At 37.3% G+C, this 18,924-nt stretch overlaps 1 protein-coding gene across 3 annotated transcripts; it reads right to left on the bottom strand.

The window, feature by feature from the left end:
* Nucleotides 1-1,643: 1,643 nt before the first annotated feature.
* Nucleotides 1,644-18,124, bottom strand: LOC139918782 (complement factor H-like). 3 transcript variants are annotated; one of them, XM_078285780.1, is made up of 20 exons: nt 17,972-18,124; nt 17,523-17,705; nt 16,969-17,074; nt 16,741-16,817; nt 16,280-16,462; nt 15,111-15,293; nt 14,777-14,971; nt 14,463-14,642; nt 13,798-13,968; nt 12,944-13,111; nt 12,281-12,460; nt 11,452-11,622; nt 9,627-9,809; nt 8,185-8,367; nt 7,276-7,437; nt 6,379-6,570; nt 6,114-6,299; nt 4,373-4,543; nt 2,790-2,831; nt 1,644-1,716 (listed from the first exon to the last, which is right to left on the bottom strand). In XM_078285780.1, exons 1-19 carry the CDS (start codon nt 18,039-18,041, stop codon nt 2,806-2,808), a joined length of 2,970 nt encoding a protein of 989 aa, XP_078141906.1. In that variant the 5' UTR covers nt 18,042-18,124; the 3' UTR covers nt 1,644-1,716; nt 2,790-2,805. The 3 variants fall into 3 exon arrangements, with proteins under 3 accessions (XP_078141906.1, XP_078141907.1, XP_078141908.1); XM_078285781.1 differs by lacking the exon at nt 11,452-11,622 and having other exon boundaries at nt 17,972-18,122; XM_078285782.1 differs by lacking the exons at nt 11,452-11,622; nt 12,281-12,460 and having other exon boundaries at nt 17,972-18,121.
* Between the last annotated feature and the right edge of the window lie 800 nt (nt 18,125-18,924).

Genomic DNA, 18,924 nt, shown 5'->3' with positions numbered 1-18,924 from the left:
CCTTCATCTTGGTTTAGGACAGCCTAGACCGTAATCTTACTCTAACCTTAACCTCAGTAACCACATGCCTAAACCCAACCACCTGCTGTGCTTTGGAACATCCCGACCATCATCTTACCCTTACCCCAACCATAGGGGCTCCTTGCCTGAAGCCAACCTTCATACTTTTAGTCACAGTTTATGACATAATGCTGATTCTGAACTCAATGGAGAGAGACTACTGACACAATCTGAAAGATCTGAAAAAATGAAACTTATTTTGGAAGACCAAAGCTAGTTTTGAAAGCTTGTTTTGACAAGTTGAAACTTAGTTTTAAAGTGCTGCTGCTGTTGTCATTTATTGTTATTTGAAAATAAATGCAACACTTTGTATTCTATATTTGTTGTGTTGATTTACAGTAAATAGCTCTTCTTTGACCTGCAAATACAAAGACATGTTCCATGCCGCTTCGCTGACTTTCCCCAAGGAGGCCCCCTGACACATTTCCATTTCCGCTTGGGCCCCCAAAAGGCTAGATCTGGCACTGGGTTTTATGGTTGTAAGAAGGTTTTGTACACTTGAAAAAAAAAAATCTGTCTTTAATTCCAGTTTAAATACATTTCTGAATGCTTGTAACAATGTATTAGTTTGATTAATGGTTAGAAGTAATGAAATCACAAAACCTTTACATGTGAAGCTACGGCACTCTCTTCACAAACTTTCATCAGTTCATTTTTAGAGCTACGAATCCTGGGATTTCTGTCAGCGTTCAGTTTGTAACTTCAGGTTTTGTCACCTTGTACATGGTGTCCTGTACAGGGCCTGGAGGGCGGGGCTATTTGCTCTTGGACAGTCATCTTCCCTCTGTCGAAATCCAAGCCAATTGTATATACCGCCTTTCATGCTGCAACTTTTGTCATTGGCTGGACTTCCTATCAATTAGTCAAAGTTACAACAACAATGCAAATGCAACTGAGGCTTTGTATTGATTTTTCTTGGCAAATAAAGGTTATATGTGAAATGCTATGTCAGAATTTGTTAAGAGTTATTTACTATGTTGAAAACCAATACTAGACAATTCTCAGGTGGAAAAGCAGTGGGCTAATGTTAGCTGTGTGCCTTCACTCACTCCATTCATACATGGTGTCTCGTCCAAGCCTACATACTTATCTCTCATTAATTTAATTGCTGGCATTTTAGCTTTCAGATGGATCTGGTTAAAGAGGATTTGACCACTGGGATGTGTAGGTTGCCTGATCAGTCTCTGGGTCGCCTGTAACTAGTTTCAACCTTTCAAAACTTAAAAGCTTTCAACTTGTGGCAGTGATCTCGCTCCATAGCACTCAAATATTGGAGATGTACAAACATTTATACTCCATTTGCTTCTACTACTCATTTGACCCCTATTAGCTGTTGATTTTTATTCTATATGTCCATCTTTATGACAAGGCAGAACTTCATAATATGAGACTATGAAGTTGAGATAACACCATTACACAAATGACAGCTAGCTTCAAAAATGAACTGTTACTCTAGGAATCTACTGTATATCAAGATACTACGTAGGCTACTGTATGTATGCATGGCTCATGTGAGACAAATTCAGTTTTCTCTCTGGGTGATGACTAAATGACCAATGGAAAAAGACCACAAAAAAGTTAAATTTTTTTTCATGCATTTTTATTGAGACTTCTTAAAGACTTGAACAACATCAGCATTACGGCCCCGAGTGAGAGCTGTAGGAGAAAATTCCATTGATCAGAATTACATCTCAATGTACAGTGGGTCTAAATGCTGCATCCAGTTCTAAGTAGCCTGTATAGTTTTCGCAATAAAACTTCAGTTGGGTTATACTGAACTGACAAATATGAAGGACTGTGTCTTGCTCTATCATTGTGTTGAGGAAAATAGTAACCAGACACACAGACATATTTTATTGTTCATCTTACATTACTCATGGTATAGTATAGTGTAAGGTGAGGCACCACAGGTGAATAGGAAAAAAAATATATTTTCATCCTATCTCAATGAAAGGGGCACAAACACAAACACTGTTTTTATTATGACTTTTTATGATTATTAATTTTGGGTTAGGGTTGGAAGATATTCAAATGAGTTAAGATATTCAAATTATAATATTTCATTAAAAAATTCTCAGAGGATAAAGTCAGCCTGTTTTCCTCTTTCATTCTGATGAATAACTACATACAGTATTTGGTGATTTACAGAGGGATTTGTAAAAATATTTATTGAGATGAATTATTTTAAAATACTATGTATATGGCAAAAGTCTGCGATTTTCATGTTTTTCATGTAAAACACAAAATAGAAATAAAAAAAATAATATCAAAAAAGCCTCTGTAAACTACCAGCTATATTTATTAAGCAGCACCATGTCAAATTTGATGGCTGTATCTTTCATATAGGTTTAAAAAAAAAAGAAAGTATTTTGCATACAGGGAATGTTATTTTGAGAAAATGGTCAAGTTTTTTTTTTTTTTTTTGTTTTAGCTCATTTTGTGCCTGGCGTACTTGATGGAGATAGTATGAAAATGTATAAATTAACTATATAGGCCTACAGTTATTTTTGACTTGTTTTTGAATTGTTTTGTACGTTTTATGTAACCAGGCAGTTATAGAAGTAAAATATTGGTAAAAATCACCATTTTCATCTGTGGTGCCTCACCTTAATTGAAAAACCTTTCCAACTGCAATCTCTTGTGATCTTGCAATCATAATCTGTTGTTTCTGGTATGATTTAATTTTACAGGTCATAGTGAGAAGAGAGCTATAATCCCTATAAACTTACCCGTATACATAATTTTTCAGTCACCCTTCTCAACCTCTTGACCTGAAAAAATAAAGAAAAACATACTAACGTTGCTGGTAACACACTGTGTACTGCAGCTTTTACACTTAAACATTATTAAATGATTATTAAACATTATTCAATAAAATGCGTAGACCACAATATAGTCATCTTCTCTTCTATGAATATGCTATATATATTATTACATATTGAATTCATTGTGCATCTGATGTCCAAATCTCTATCCATTTATTGTGCATCTGATGTCCAAATCTCTATCCATCAAACATTTTTGACGGAGTCATCTGTATTTTTAATGATTTTGGCTTTTACTAATGAATTTCAAGTAAAAGAACGATGTTATTTACATATTCACTTTCAGAACCAGGGGAAAAGTCACATGTCAAAACCCACATGTGAATTCAAAGCTATGTGCTATTTTGGTTTTCATATGTGAATAATTTTTTTCACATTGTATTTTGACGTGGTAGTTTTGAGTCCCAGTCTCAAGCCCTGAGGCACAAGTCTCAAGTCAAGTCCCAAGTCTAAATGCAGATTACCAAGTCAAGTCCAAGTCAAGTCCATGTCATTAATGTCAAGTCTCAAGTCAAAATGTAGAACACCAAGTCAAGAGTCCAGTATCAGTTATATCTGAAAGAAAACAGAATTTAAATTCAGTCATCTGGTGGAACAAATCTCATCACTTTCAATCCAAGTCATTTACACAAACCCAAGATCTTCTTCAAGTCATCAAATTACAAGTCAAAGTCAAGTCCCAAGTCACCAGAACCCAACTCAAGTCAAGTCTCAAGTCTTCTCTTCATGCGTCAAGTCTCAAGCAATTAAAATTGTGACTCGAGTCTGACTCGAGTCCAAGTCATGTGACTCGAGTCCCCAGCTTTTACTTCAGATGTGAAAATTTCAATTCATAGGTGAAGTGTTTTTCTACATGTGAACAATTTTTGTTTTCACCTGCGATGACATGACAATATTTGTTTCACATGTGAAAACTTATTTTCATTCCCATTCCCATATTTTCATTCCCATGTCATTTGCATCAAAATTTCACATGTTCACATATGAAAAAAAAAAGTGTCCAAAAAAAGTGTCCAAAAAAAGTGTCCAAAAAGCACGTTTCAAATTCACGTCGGGTTTTCACGTGACTTTTTAGTAAGTGATGTTTGCGGATATGCAAAGGAATACACTGATTTTTCAGCAAAGTTCTTTGATCAATTCAGAATTGATAAAATGTTTATTACATTGTGTGCCCAGTATTTCAACTGCATGCAAATGCTGTAGCACAATGTGTATATTTAGTTGTTGGTATAAGCAGGCTTAGTATAATGAAAAAAACATTAATTTATGCTTTTTTTTTCAATATACCCTATCTTTGTCTATGTTACATCAGTGTACTTTCTATGATGTGTACTATGAATTTATATCATAAAAATGTATGTCAAGTTAAAAATGTCGGTAAACACTATTCCAGCAAATAAGAAGGTGGGTAAACTGAGTTTAGGTGGGTGTATCCTCCACTACATTGCTTGTTGTCTTAACTTGCCTCCACTCACACTAATCCTTACCTTTACATTCTATTGCTTCACTCCAAGCGCCATTGACACATGTCGCATTGCCTCCAAATTTTACCCTTGGTTCGTTGCACTGATATTTTATGACGTCTCCGTTCATATATCTCAATTTCTCCTCTGTCACGGTCATTGTCTGCTCCTCATCTTTAGGTTTTTCGCAGTCCTCTGAAAATATAGTATGAAACATAGTGTGTCTGAGAAATCCACTCATAGACATGTAGATGTCTTCTCTTAGTCTTAGACATGCGAGAGTTAGAAAAGTATTTTGCAGCATTAAGCTTTCAGTAGTGCTGTTGCACTTAATGTGTTCCTTTACATTAGCTTTTCTTAAATTATCAGTGTAGGACCTAAAATATGTTAATCGTGGGTCCCACACACAAGTACTAGCATGTTTTGATTCCTGGCCCATAAAAACTTGAAAAATCGCAGATTGATTCTTGAGGCAGAGCTACTCTGGAGGCAGATATATTCTTACTGGTTAAATTAAACCCCAGTAGGTGGAGCCAAACAACCATAGAGCGCAAGCTAGCTAACTGGTAAACTTCAACGTCAAAGAAGGAACTCTGGTCAAAATATAAATTAAAAATATCAAAGACTTTTTTTTTTCAGTTGGCAGCAACAACGCTAGGCTTCATAATATTAGCTACCTCCTATCTTACCCCTTGTCCAGCCCAGAAGCATAATGGATGCAACGGGGGATTGACACATGCGAGTCGCACCTGGGCTGTTCAGATGCTAATTTGTTTAGGATGTTTCTCAGCCAGTGACCTGATTGGGCAAGCTTACAGGACCTATGCGTCTCTAGGACCTATGCGTCTCTCTCTCTATTTAAATAGTAACATAAATAAATTAACTATGAATAAATAAACCTAAACATCTATTCTTATTTCTTTATGTGACAATTCAATAAAAGACCCAATTTTCAAAAGGCAAGTGATAATTCAAAAGCAGATAAGATGTTGATCATCCCACAATGACCGTTGTTTAAAACTTGTGTTAAACGTGTATTAATCCAGTGGTTCTCAACGTGGGGTCCAGGGACCACCAGGGGTCCTTGAGGGGGTTCCAGGGGGTCCCCAGCAAACTGATGAATTGTTAAACTTCAGCATTATTTCATTTACAAGAAGTTAACACAATTAGAGAATGTAGAAGAATGACTGTTTTGATCATAGTTTCACTGTTATCTCTCTACCTACAGTACAGATAGTCATGGAATTCTGGACAAAATCATATCTAACAATAAAAATATTCTCAGATTTGGGTCCAAGAGACAAAATCTCATCAAATGGAGGTCCGTGGCCCTAATGTGGACTAAATAAGGGTCCTTGATATGAAAAAGGTTGAGAATCACTGTATTAATCAATATGTGCTTCTGCGGTAATATGACGCAAATATAAGCATCTACAATGTATTACCACTGTGTATTTCGGTGAAATCACGTGCTGAGAGTGCCAAAGAGAAGCAGGCTACGCCACACAGCCGATACGCAGCCTGTTCCACTTCTAGTCTGAATAGGGCCTTACTCCTTGCTTTTATCAGTGAGATTCAATCTAATGTCATTTAGTGGTTCTTTGGCTCCACCCATTGAGGTTTAACTCAATCAGTGAGATTATTTCTGCCCCAGAGAAATGTATAGCCTAACTACAACACTCCAAATCTTCTGAAAAATCCCTGCTTTAGGTATTTTGTTTCATGATGCTGGTGTGAAATTATTCTGGATATTGTCAATACGTACGCATACACCTGAGGTTGTTTTGTCCCCATTCACCATCGTTGCATCTGATCGTGTCCCCTCCCTCCATTGCATACTTATCACGGCACTGATAAGTTACATTAGTTTCAGACAAGTATTTCTTTTGAAATGCACCTATAACAACGGCATTCTCAACTCTAGGTGGGGGGTTGCAGGGCTTGGCAAGAGCTGCAAGAGATGAAAATAGATATGTTTACATCTTGAAATATCTTTTCAAATATCGAGTAAAATTAGATGGATGACTCACATCTACAGATCATTGTCAGTGACATCCCGTTCAGGTCCCATTTTCCTTTCAGACAAGTTATTTGGTCAATGATAGGGGAGTATCCTGTCTTGCAATCAATTCGGATAGTTTCTCCTTCTTCATACTCATCAGCTGAAAGTTTTGTGATCACTGCATGAGGAATCTCAGGAATTTCCCCACATTTCCTCTTATCTAGGGAGCATATGATTATAAATAATTAGTTCGTATATCATACAAACAAGGTTAGCAATAAAATTCAGTTGTAAATCATTGTCAATGAATGTAAGATATTGCCAGTTATTTCACTCCTCATTTACTTGTTTCTTGTAACTATTATATGCTTTTTGTAATGATAAATGTCTGTAAGATCCAAAGGCTGTAACAATGATTTTCTGCACTGTTCCTGACAAATAAATCCGTATAAATCCTAAATACATTAATAAATAAAATACAAATCTTAAATCTGCACAGCAAAAACAAAAAGCAGACAACACTATGACAGTCAGACAAAGAAAACAGAATTCAAATGGAAATAAGATTAGACAAAAGAGATCAGTTTAAAGAATCAAGATGAGCATATATAAATTCATATCTAATTCCATTATAAATAAATGTATGAGTATAGAAAATATATAAACGTTGGCTATGGCTGATATAAGCCTGTTGATTCTACTAGCCACAGTGCCACATAGCCAACCAGTGTGTTAAATCTGACTTTTTTTTTATTGTAAAAACTGTTTTGGCTGCTAAATATCACACACATAGGTATCACAATTAATTTAACAATGATACATAGATGTTTAAAATGCTACACGCAGCACCTTGAAGCTGCATCAAGTAATTCTTAATCCACAAGTCACTGTGGCCAGTTTACAGCAGACATTAAAGATCCATTACCAATGCATCGTAGAGGTCCAGGCCACACTCCACCGTTACATTTGGCTTCACCCCACCAGCCTTTGGTAAAAAGCTTATAATTATCATGGCAGGAGTAGAAGAACATCCCATTGAATGGTCCAACAGCAAATCCATTTTCAACTTGAGGTTTTGGACAGCTGTCTACAGTATGAAAACAAAAGAAATATGGAATATCTTATAAATATGGAAGATATTAGATCAAAATATCACCATTCCAAGGAAAACAACACAGAACGACACAGAACACAGTTGCGTATTTTCTTCAAGGCAGTAGTACTCGAATCTGGCCACATTTTGTTCATGGACATTATTTTGTGTTTCTCTTGGTTTGTCAATATGACACGAGATTGACGATAGTTCTCCAACAAGACTAAAGGTCTAACCACCCACAACAGAGTTTGCCATGTTTAGACCACTGTGTTATGTGTATAGCATATTAAATGTATATTGAATTTTGTGGAAGCGTCCCTGATGGGAATCGAACACAGGTCTCCTGATTGAGAGTCTGCAATCTAAGTCCCTGTGGCACACTTTGACCCACGTGACCAAAAGTGGTGAACAGAGCATCGGACGGACGGCCAAACATTGCGATGCTTAGAGCCGTGGGGCTAAAAATAAATAAATGTATTTGTTAGGATGTACTGATGGTAGCTGTTTTATATATAGTTTTACATATTCCACATCTTTAAAGCAACTTGGCAGGGACGCTTCCACAAAATTCAACGTCGCGGGGCTGTTAGACTCTTTGACAGATATATTTGCAGTTGTTTAGAAATGTAGTGCAGTAAAATTAGTTCCAAAAAAGCCAGGTACTTTGAGCAAATCTATACTTGAGTAGAGTCTTTTAGTAAAATCGCTTGATTATTTCTCAGCTCTTGAATACAGTACCTTCTTCACACAGGGGGTTTGGTGTCCATCCATTATCTGTGCATGTTGCATGATCCTCACCATCCTTATATTTGTATCCTATTTTACAGCTATATTTCTGTCTTGTGCCCACCTTCCTTGTCCAGTCACTTTCTCTGGGATTGTTAAGCAGGTTGTAGTCATGTGGTCGGCTGCAAGTTTTTTCTAAGGTTAAAGACAAAGGTGTATTGGTTGTGTGAAACATTTCAAGTGAATGGAGAGGACACATAGAGAACTGTAGGGACAGAAGACAATAGAGAACAGATCTGCAACTACTTCTCTCTCCAACCAAGGTGCTAAACAAAAGTATGAACCAGAAGAAAAGAAAATGTCCAGCAACACACCACAAGTGAATGGACAGGACACACACTACATAGAGCACTGTAGGGACAGCAGACAAAGTGGAAACTATTCAACAATCCTCTGCACTGTTGACCAAAAAATACAAATTGCTACCTTCCACATCATGCTGCATCTGAACAATTCATATGGATGAAATGCATTATTTTATCTTAGCACACGTACTATACTTGGGGATATTGTTCCTTTTACATAGTGAATGAGCCCATAGGGTAACCAAGCTTAAACTGTATTTATTGTATGCTGTATGTCCTTATCTCTACAGCTCTGAATCCTGGTCCAACCATTTGCCCTACAGGTAATAGTAAAGCTTCCTTCATAATCATCCATGCAGACATACTGGACCTGTTCATTGTTATTGTATTTCCACTTTTCAGTGCTGACAATTACAGCATGAGGGATATCTAGTTTGTTGCATGTTATCTCTGAAGCATTCTACACGCTGACTGGCTGGTGATAATCACATCAATATGATACAGGGCTTCCGTAAGGTCAGTCAGTTTTGGATTCTTCATTCATCTATCTGGCTGCATGGTATTTTATAAGGTCTGCAAAATTTAAAGAATTATCATTTAAGTTAGCTAACTATGTCACATCTTTCTTCATTGCTGTTAGAAAATTGAACCAGACACAGACAGAACACCAAAAATACAAAATTGGTATTTTGTTAGGATGTACTGATATTGGTGTTTTGATGGATGTCTACAACATATCCCACATCTTAAAAGCAACTTCCAGGATTTGTCCTGTTTCAGCATTGCCTCGTCATGAGTATCTATAATTTCATATCTTCATGCAAGAAAGCATTACATATGTTGTAATTCAGCTATGCTTTTTCTTGTGTATTTTTATATTGGTGCTGCTTTATGGTCTAACATGACGTAACTTTCTAAACCAACTACGTGTTCTGTGTGCCACATCTTTTTCTTCAAAGAGTGATAAACTGCAGTTGACGAACATATCTGCAGTTGTTTAGAAATGCAGTGCAGTAAAATGAGTTTCCAAAATGCGTAAAGTATATTAGTAAAATCACTTGATTATTTCCCAGCTCTTGAATACAGTACCTTTTTCACACAGGGGGTTTGGCCTCCATCCATCAGTTGTGCATGTTGCATAATCCTCGCCATCCTTATATTTGTATCCTGTTATACAGCTATATCTCTGTCTTTCGCCCACCCTCCTTGTCCAGTCACTTTCTCTGGGATTGCTAAGCAGGTTGTAGTCATGTGGTCGGCTGCAAGTTTTTTCTAAAGTTACAGAGAAAGGTGTATTGGTTGTGTGAAACATTTCAAGTGAATGGACAGGACACACACTACATAGGGAACTGTAGGGACAGGAGACAACAGAGAACAGATCTGCAGCTACTTCACTCTCCAACCAAAGTGCTAAACAAAAGCATGAACCAGAAGAAAAGAAAATGTCCAGCAACACTTGGAACGCGTTGGTTTAAACAAAGGACTCCATATTCTACCAGACAATCAAAGTGGAAACTATTCAACAATCATTTACACTGTTGACCAAAAATACAAATTACTACCTTCCACATCCTGCTGCATCTGAACAGTTAATATGGATGAAATGCATTATTTTATCTTAGCACACACACTGTACTTATATTCATCCCTTTACATAGTGAATGATTCCATAGGATAACCAAACTTAAAGGAATAGTTCACCCAAAAATGAAAATTCAGTCATTATCTACTCCCCCCCCCCCCCCCCCCCCCATGCCAGCTGAAACTCGGGTGAAGTTTGTTAGTCCATACAGCAGGTCCTGAGCTCCACAGTGGAATGCGTAGAAGCCTTCTCCAAAACAACTGAAGTTGCTGGGGACCTGACTTGACTTGACTTCACAGTTCAAAAAATAACAGAAAATAACCATAAAATGGCTCCATGCAGCTCGTCCAGCACAATGCAAGTCTCCGGAAGCCAAACGATCCCAAAGTGACTTGAAAAGACCGACATTTACACCATTATTTAGCTGAAATCGCCACTCTGGCTGTTATTTCAAAATATGTCACGTGTGCGCGCACCCCAGCCTCAATAGGTAAGACTAGCTCGAATAAGCAGAAACAAGACTTCCAGTTTGGCGGTTTAGCCTTCAAAATAAAAGCGTGAGATTTGAAAATAGGTAGAAATACTGTTTTAAACCAATTACTTTGTATTTAATCGTCAAATTCAACAAGTCAGCACCCATATTAATGTTTGATGTCCACTTAAGTCTCTGTTCTGTATGTATTCTGTACAGTGTAATACATGCAGCATTTATAGTTAAAAATGGCACATTTTCTGGCATTTTTCATCATTATTTTGACATCAAACACTAATATGGGTGCTCACTTACTGGATTTGACGATTAAATACAAAGTAATTGGTTTAAAACAGTATTTCTACCTATTTTCTAGATCTCACGCTTTTATTTTGAAGGCTAAATGGCCAATCCGGAAGTCTTGTTTCTGCTTATTCGAGCTAGTCTTACCTATCAAGGTCGGGGCACGCACACGTGACGTATTTTGAAATAACAGCTAGAGTGGCGATTTCAGCTAAATAATGGTGTAAATGTCGGTCTTTTCAAGTCACTTTGGGATCGTTTGGCTTCCGGAGACTTGCATTGTGCTGGACGAGCTGCATGGAGCCATTTTATGGTTATTTTCCGTTATTTTTTGAACCGTGAAGTCAAGTCAAGTCAGGTCCCCAGCAACTTCAGTTGTTTTGGAGAAGGCTTCTACACATTCCACTGTGGAGCTCAGGACCTGCTGTATGGACTAAAAAACTTCACCCGAGTTTCAGCTGGCGTGGGGGCGTGGGGGGAGTAGAGAATGACTGAATTTTCATTTTTGGGTGAACTATTCCTTTAAACTGTATTTGTTGTATGCTGTATGTCCTTACCTCTACAGCTCTGAATCCCGATCCAAACATTTGCCCCCCTACAGGTAATAGTAAAGCTTCCTTCATAATCATCCATGCAGACATACTGGACCTGTTCATTGTTATTGTATCTCCACTTTTCAGTGCTGACAATTACAGCATTTAGGATATCTAGTTTGTTGCATGTTATCTCTGAAATAAATTCAATTCAATTATGAAGCATTCTACACATTGACTGGCTGGTGATAATCACAACAATATGATACAGGGCTTCCTAATTACATGTGGAGGTATGGTTATATCTTTATTTGTGAAAAAAAGGGTGTCAGTTTTAGATTCTTCTTTCAACTATAAGCTCCACAAAATTTAAAGAATTAGTCATTTAAGTTAGCTAACTAGGTCACATCTTTCTTCATTGCTTTTAGAAAATTGAACCAGACAGAACACCAATAATACAAAATTGGTATTTTGTTAGGATATACTGATATTGGTGTTTTGATGGATGTCTACAACATATCCCACATATTAAAAGCAACTTCCAGGATTTGTCCTGTTTCAGTGTTGCCTATCTATAATGTCATATCTCCATGCTAGACAGCATTACATACATTGTAATTCAGCTATGCTTTTTCTTGTGTATTTTTATACTGGTGCTGCTTTATGGTCTAACATGACATAACTTTCTAAACCAACTACATGTTCTGTGTGCCACATCTTTTTCTTCAAAGAGTGATAAACTGCAGTTGACGGACATATCTGCAGTTGTTTAGAAATGCAGTGCAAATTAGCTCCCAAAATGCGTAAAGTATTTTAGTGAAATCGCTTATTTCTCAGCTCTTGAATATAGTACCTTCACACAGGGGGTTTGGTGTCCATCCATCAGCTGTGCATGTTGCATAATTCTCGCCATCCTTATTTTTGTATCCTGTTATACAGCTATATCTCTGTATTGAGTGCAACGTCCTTCTCCAGTAATTTTCTCTGGGATTGTTAAGCAGGTTGTAGTCATGTGGTAGGTTGCAAGTTTTTTCTAATGTTAAAGAGAAAGGTGTATTGGTTGTGTGAAATATTTGAAGTGAATGGACAGGACACACTACATAGGGAATAGTAGGGACAGAAGGCAACAGAGACCAGAAGCTACTCCACTCTCCAACCAAGGTGCTAAACAAAAGCATGAACCAGAAGAAAAGAAAATATCCAGTAATACTTGGAACACGTTGGTTTAAATAAAGGACTCCATATTCTACCAGCAAGTGTTGCTGGACATTTTCTTTTCTTCTGGGACAGGAGACAATCAAAGTGGAAACTATTCAACAATCATTTGTACTGTTGACCAAAAATACAAATTACTACCTTCCACATCATGCTGCATATGAACAATTCATATGAATGAAATGCATTATTTTATCTTAGTACACACACTGTACTTGGAAATATTCATCCTTTTACATAGTGGATGATTCCATAAGGTAACAAACTCAAACTGTATTTGTTGTAAACTGTATGTCCTTACCTCTACAGTTCGGAGTCCCGGTCCAACCATTTGCCCCACAGGTAATAATAAATCTTCCTGTATAATCATCCACGCAGTCATACTGGACCTGTTCATTGTTCTTGTATTTCCACTTTTCATTGCTGACAATTACAGCATTTGGGATATTGTGTTTGTTGCATGTTATCTCTGAAATAAATTCAATTCAATTATGAAGCATTCTACACACTGACCGGCTGGTGATAATCACAACAATATGATACAGGGCTTCCTTATTACATGTGGAGGTATGGTTATATCTTTATTTTTAATTGGTATTATCTTAAGATGTACTGATATTGCTGTTTTGATGGATGTCTACAACATATCCCACATCTTAAAAGCAACTTCCAGGAATTGTCTGATTTCAGCATTGCCTCGTCATGAGTATCTATAATTTCATATCTCCATGCTAGAAACCATTACATATGTTGTAATTCAACAGAGAACAGATCTGCAGCTACTTCACTCTCCAACCAAGGTGCTAAACAAAAGCATGAACCAGAAGAAAAGAAAATGTCCATCAACACTTGGAACACGTTGGTTTAAATAAAGGACTCCATATTCTACCAGCAAGTGTTGCTGGACATTTTCTTTTCTTCTGGGACAGGAGACAATCAAAGTGGAAACTATTCAACAATCATTTGTACTGTTGACCAAAAATACAAATTACTACCTTCCACATCATGCTGCATATGAACAATTCATATGAATGAAATGCATTATTTTATCTTAGTACACACACTGTACTTGGAAATATTCATCCTTTTACATAGTGGATGATTCCATAAGGTAACAAACTCAAACTGTATTTGTTGTAAACTGTATGTCCTTACCTCTACAGTTCGGAGTCCCGGTCCAACCATTTGCCCCACAGGTAATAATAAATCTTCCTGTATAATCATCCACGCAGTCATACTGGACCCGTTCATTGTTCTTGTATTTCCACTTTTCAGTGCTGACAATTACAGCATGAGGGATATCTTGTTTCTTGTCGCATGTTATCTCTGAAATAAATTCAATTATGAAGTTAGTTCTTTCATTTGAAAGTTTTGGATCCTTCTTTTTCAATTAACTAACTGGCTACATGTCATTTTACAAGCTAAATAGTTTACTAATCCAATGTTTTGGCAAAGGACACTATTAGGTCTATTTATTGTTTGCTGTTGTGGCTCAGCAACAGATTCAGACATTTTGATCAGTGAAGTACCGATGTGATCGACCTGTCATTCACCTGTTGTAGCAAACCCTGACCACGCCCCTCTCTTCTACTTCACCCACAAGATTTGAATGAATAAAAAAAAACATTTGAATTAATAAAAAGAGATTTTAAAGTATGAAAAAAATAATGCATTAGTGAACAAAAGGACATTGGAAGTGAAAGCAGAAGAAATCAACACTTTTTCAGTTTCAAAACCTTTTTTTCCTATTTACAAAATAAGATACAAATGTAACTCTATATGGCAGCAATTGTAAGAAATACAGTGTCTTCTTCAAATACCTTGACACAGTGGTTTTGGTGTCCACCCATCCCTTCTGCATGTGGCCTCCTTCCTGCCATCTGTGGTTTTGTAGCCTGCTCTACATCTATAACTTACAGTGTCATCCAACTTTTTCGTTTGCCAGTAGTGCTGACCCCAGTAATCCACAAGGTTATCACGTGGATTGGCACATGTTACCTCTAAAATAAGAAAAAGAACTGTGTCAGTGAGATTCATCTGAAGTAAATAAAGAACAGAATAATAATAATCAGGAGTTGATGAACAATCACAGTAAAACACGACAACCTCAACAAAAGCTCAAACAGTTCTGTACCTTGGCACACCGGTGACTCATCCCATGTTCCATCGTCTTTGCAGGTAACCTCTTTCACTGTGTCTGCTCTGGTAAAAATCCAGAACGTCTCTGCACATGTGACTGTTACTGTGTCACCAGGTGAAAACACACTTCTGGAGTTGGGTTCATAGCTGGTTCCCGCGATTGGTGGCAGTGTCAGTCTACATTTTATTGCTGCATTGGTTGGGAAATTAAATGTGTAGTATGTTAGTTTGTTTTAATAAGAACTACCATGACAACCATCAAGTATCATACTTTCAGTATTCAGCGAGATCTAAATAATAAACTGGATCTCTCTATATACAATACTTACGTTCACACAGAGGAGTAGGGCTCCACTCTGCTCTGAGGCCTATTTTTGTGCAAGTTGGAGATCTATTTTCAGTAGGTTTGAACTTGTCATTGCATTGAAAACGCAGGATTTCATTTTCTTGGTACTCATTGATATTGCCAAGCACTCGACCATTTTCAATCACTGGTGCTGTACATTTTACCTCTGTTGAATACACACACACAAAAACACACACACACACACACACACACACACACACACACACACACACACACACACACACACGCACACACATGAATATAAATGACATTTGTTTATGAAGAGGCACATGAATAGTAACATTTTAACCTTTAATTAGCTCCTTTGAGAGCAAAAACTTATGGACATTTTTGAAAATATTCTAAAGTATTATGTCATATAGATCTGGATCCAGATGTAAAGGGTCTCCAGATATTTTATTTCATATTTACTACAAATTTTCCATCCCATCATGACAAAATATGCATGTGAATTTCACAATGTTCACAAACAATACAAAGCAGAAGCAAAAATTCATAGCTACAAAATTAATTAAAAAAATTGTGTTAAACTGTCACATGTTGTCATTGTATTAATAGCTTTATCAATCAATTGTAGAATGAAAAGGGACTTGACCTTTAAGACACTTAAACTGCTCCAGTTACAGTAGAAGACTGTGGTTACACTGGGCAGCTCCCAGTGCTCTACAGTATCCAGTGCTATCCCAAACAGCATAATTGGCATGAAAAGAGTTTAAAAAAGAATTACCAAATTGAACGATATTCCCCTGAACAATCCCATCACCATTTAATTGATGTTTTGAACTAATGGTTTTGAACTAGTAGAACTAGGTACATGAGTGTGCTTGCTGAAAAAGCAATGATCTGCTTGACTAGGTGGTCCCTAGGTGATTACTAGTGGTTGTTAGAGTGTTACTATGTGGTTGCTAGGTGATTACTAGTGGGTACTAGGGTATTACAGAGTGGTTGCTAGGTGATTACTAGTGGTCACTAAGCTGTTACTAAGTGGTTGCTAAGGTGATTACCGCTGGTTGTTACAGTGATTACTGCTGGTTGCTAGGGTGTTATATGTATGTGTGTGTGTCCCTGTCCCTCTCCTTCAACTCCCTCTTTAAAACTCTCCTTTCTCCCCTTTACCGCACCCTACAGTACCTATGCATGTTGGAGCTGGGCCACTCCACTCTGCAGTTTCTTCACAGTGGATCTCTGGCAACCCCTCCAGGATTAAAGAGCTTGACCTGCAGCTGAATCGGAGTACATTGCCGTAGGTTGCCTCCTCTGCGTCTCCAATCACCTGGACATTATCTTTCACATGTATCACTGGGCATTGTTGGGCTGGAATGAGAAAATAGATCCAAAATATCAGCTTGCATGAACAATGAAATCTCAAGGGGATTAAAATATAAGCATTGCACAAGAGCGTGATTCAATGTCATGGATTCATGTTTACACCCCCGCCCGGCTGAGCATTGCTTTTTGTTTCGAGGCTCTATCTGCAACATTTGCAAGATATCTTGGTGGATGAAACGAGCACAGAAACAGACACAAGGAGTGATATCTCCACCTGTGTGGGAGGACATGAGTGAATAAGATCCTTTACTTTCAGCTCTTACCCTCACAGACAGGGACAACACCATCCCAGCCCTCTGCCATGCAACGCCGGTAGTTTGTCCTACTGACCATTTGGTAGCTAAAAAGAACATGACATAGAAATGGAAAATGGAAATGTCCCATTCAAATAAGCCAAATTAAAGTTGCTTTGTTCGTTATGCAGAGAGAAATACAGAGACGCATAATAAAAAAAACAAGGCAAATCTGTTAAAAATAAACTCTTTTCATACCCTTTCTGGCAGGTGTATACAACTTCGGATCCAAAGACAAAGTCGTCTCCCTTCTCCAGGTGAAATTCGGCAAACTGGGCCTCGCCAGGGTGACCACATGATTTTGCTGAAAACAATGAGCATGAGAGTGAATGTGGGTGAATATGGCAGCTATAAATTGAACCTTGCACACAGAAAAACAAAATAATCCTTTTACCATCCTAACCCTATATGCAATATATGATCAACATTGACATAAGATAGCATTTTTAATACCAAAAATGCAACAGTGTATCAAAGTAAATTTCTGGTTTGCATTATAACACATGGAAAGATCCATGAAAAGTTGTTCTTTGTATTATTATTATGATTAGCACATATATTGGCTAACTTCCAATAATGGAGGCAGGCATTTCATTTTAACGTTACAATGAAAATAAAGGTTTTTTATGTGCTTATGTAATGTGCACGCATTCAACGCACATGGCAACATCTCCGTTTACCACTCCTATTATAATAAAATATAATAAAATATATTGATATTAATTTCCAAGCAGTATAAGATGGTAACTTACGTTGACATTTAGCCCCACGAGACTGCCATTTACCCTCTACACACACTAATTTGAAAAATCCAGTGAAGCCGACATTGCAGCCCAGTCTGACTTGTGTCCCACCAGCGTAGGTGGCTGCCAGGCCAGTGATGTCGAAATTTGAATCGTATAGGCGACTGCTTAAAAACTGTTCAAGTGTACAATCTGAGGAAAAACAATAAACACAAATACATTTTAATCACATTGTATGTTCATTTGGCAGATCAACATTCAATGACAACTTCATGTTTCAGCTCATATAAAACAAAATGTGATGGCAATAACAACAAAAAACATCAGAAAAAAGATCCAAAATGTAAAAAATAAAAAAAATAATAAATAATAATAATAAAATAAATAAATAATAAAAATAAAATGATTACTTAAATGGACTTATGAATGTAACTATTTGTTTAAGAGTATGGTCTTACCTTCACTTTTCACTAAGGTCAGTGTATGCATCCACAAAAATAGGATACAGCTTTGAGTTATTCCATGCATTTTGTCTTCATTACCCTAAACAGCGCGATAGAACGTGAATCTTGGGACTGAAACACTATTACACACAGTAAGAGCTGCGGATTTTGCAGGGGAAAGCGATTGCTCACCGATTTGCACAAGTCTGTTCCTGTCCCCCAACACACTCTCAGGCTAACAGGGAAGAGATCAAATGAGGAAGTGACCACACAACGCCTTATATGACACACTGGATCCACAGCAGAAGCTTGATGGAAAAAGAGGCAGTTTGGAGTGGCATGTCTTGCACATACTGGCACACATAAGATTGGTTCATCATGCAACAGCAGCTAATGTGATTATGGAAATGACAAAACAAAAGAACAAAATGTTACAGAGAGGTACTAGTCCCAAACACCAGACTTTTTTTTTTCTTGAAAGGGTAAATGTTTTTTTCCACTTGTGTATAACTGCAATGCAATTAGTGTTTCGAGGGTTTCATGGCTGTGTAGTCAGACTTTGACATGTTTATCATTCAGTGACTAAGCGGAGTATTCCTGTAAAGGTTTATTTGTTTTTTCCCATCCTGGTAATCATTTGCAGCAATCAATTGAGCAAACAAAATAGGATGCAGTTCTCCAAAAGCTAGCACAGCTCTCGACATGTCCTAAGACGGGAAAAGGAAGCAAAGCTCTTTGTCAAACCAAAATGACATTAAAAGTATCTGATTGTTATTTTAAGATGAGAAACAACTGCCAATTACTTTTGGCCTGCAGAAATGTCACTGAGAAAGCCATGCAGTCTGCCTGTGTGCAGTTATCACTGATGACCTTGTAAGGGTAAGGCCAGCTGCCAAAAAAGATTGGGAAAAGAACAATCCAGAGACTGACCGCTAAAAAGTAATAAAACAACATAGCTGTTGAGCAAT

This window comes from Centroberyx gerrardi, chromosome 9 (genome assembly GCF_048128805.1).
Source record: "Centroberyx gerrardi isolate f3 chromosome 9, fCenGer3.hap1.cur.20231027, whole genome shotgun sequence".
NCBI lineage: Eukaryota > Metazoa > Chordata > Actinopteri > Beryciformes > Berycidae > Centroberyx > Centroberyx gerrardi.
This window is presented reverse-complemented; position numbering and strand designations above follow the sequence as displayed.

Excerpts from the sequence above, each read along its gene's own strand:
- LOC139918782 (XM_078285780.1), bottom strand. The coding sequence starts at position 18,041 with ATGCATGGAATAACTCAAAGCTGTATCCTATTTTTGTGGATGCATACA. Across the intron at positions 17,075-17,522 it reads TCGTGGGGCTAAATGTCAAC|CAAAATCATGTGGTCACCCT; the intron begins GTAAGTTACCAT and ends CATTGTTTTCAG. Across the intron at positions 13,112-13,797 it reads CGGGACTCCGAACTGTAGAG|AGATAACATGCAACAAACAC; the intron begins GTAAGGACATAC and ends AATTTATTTCAG.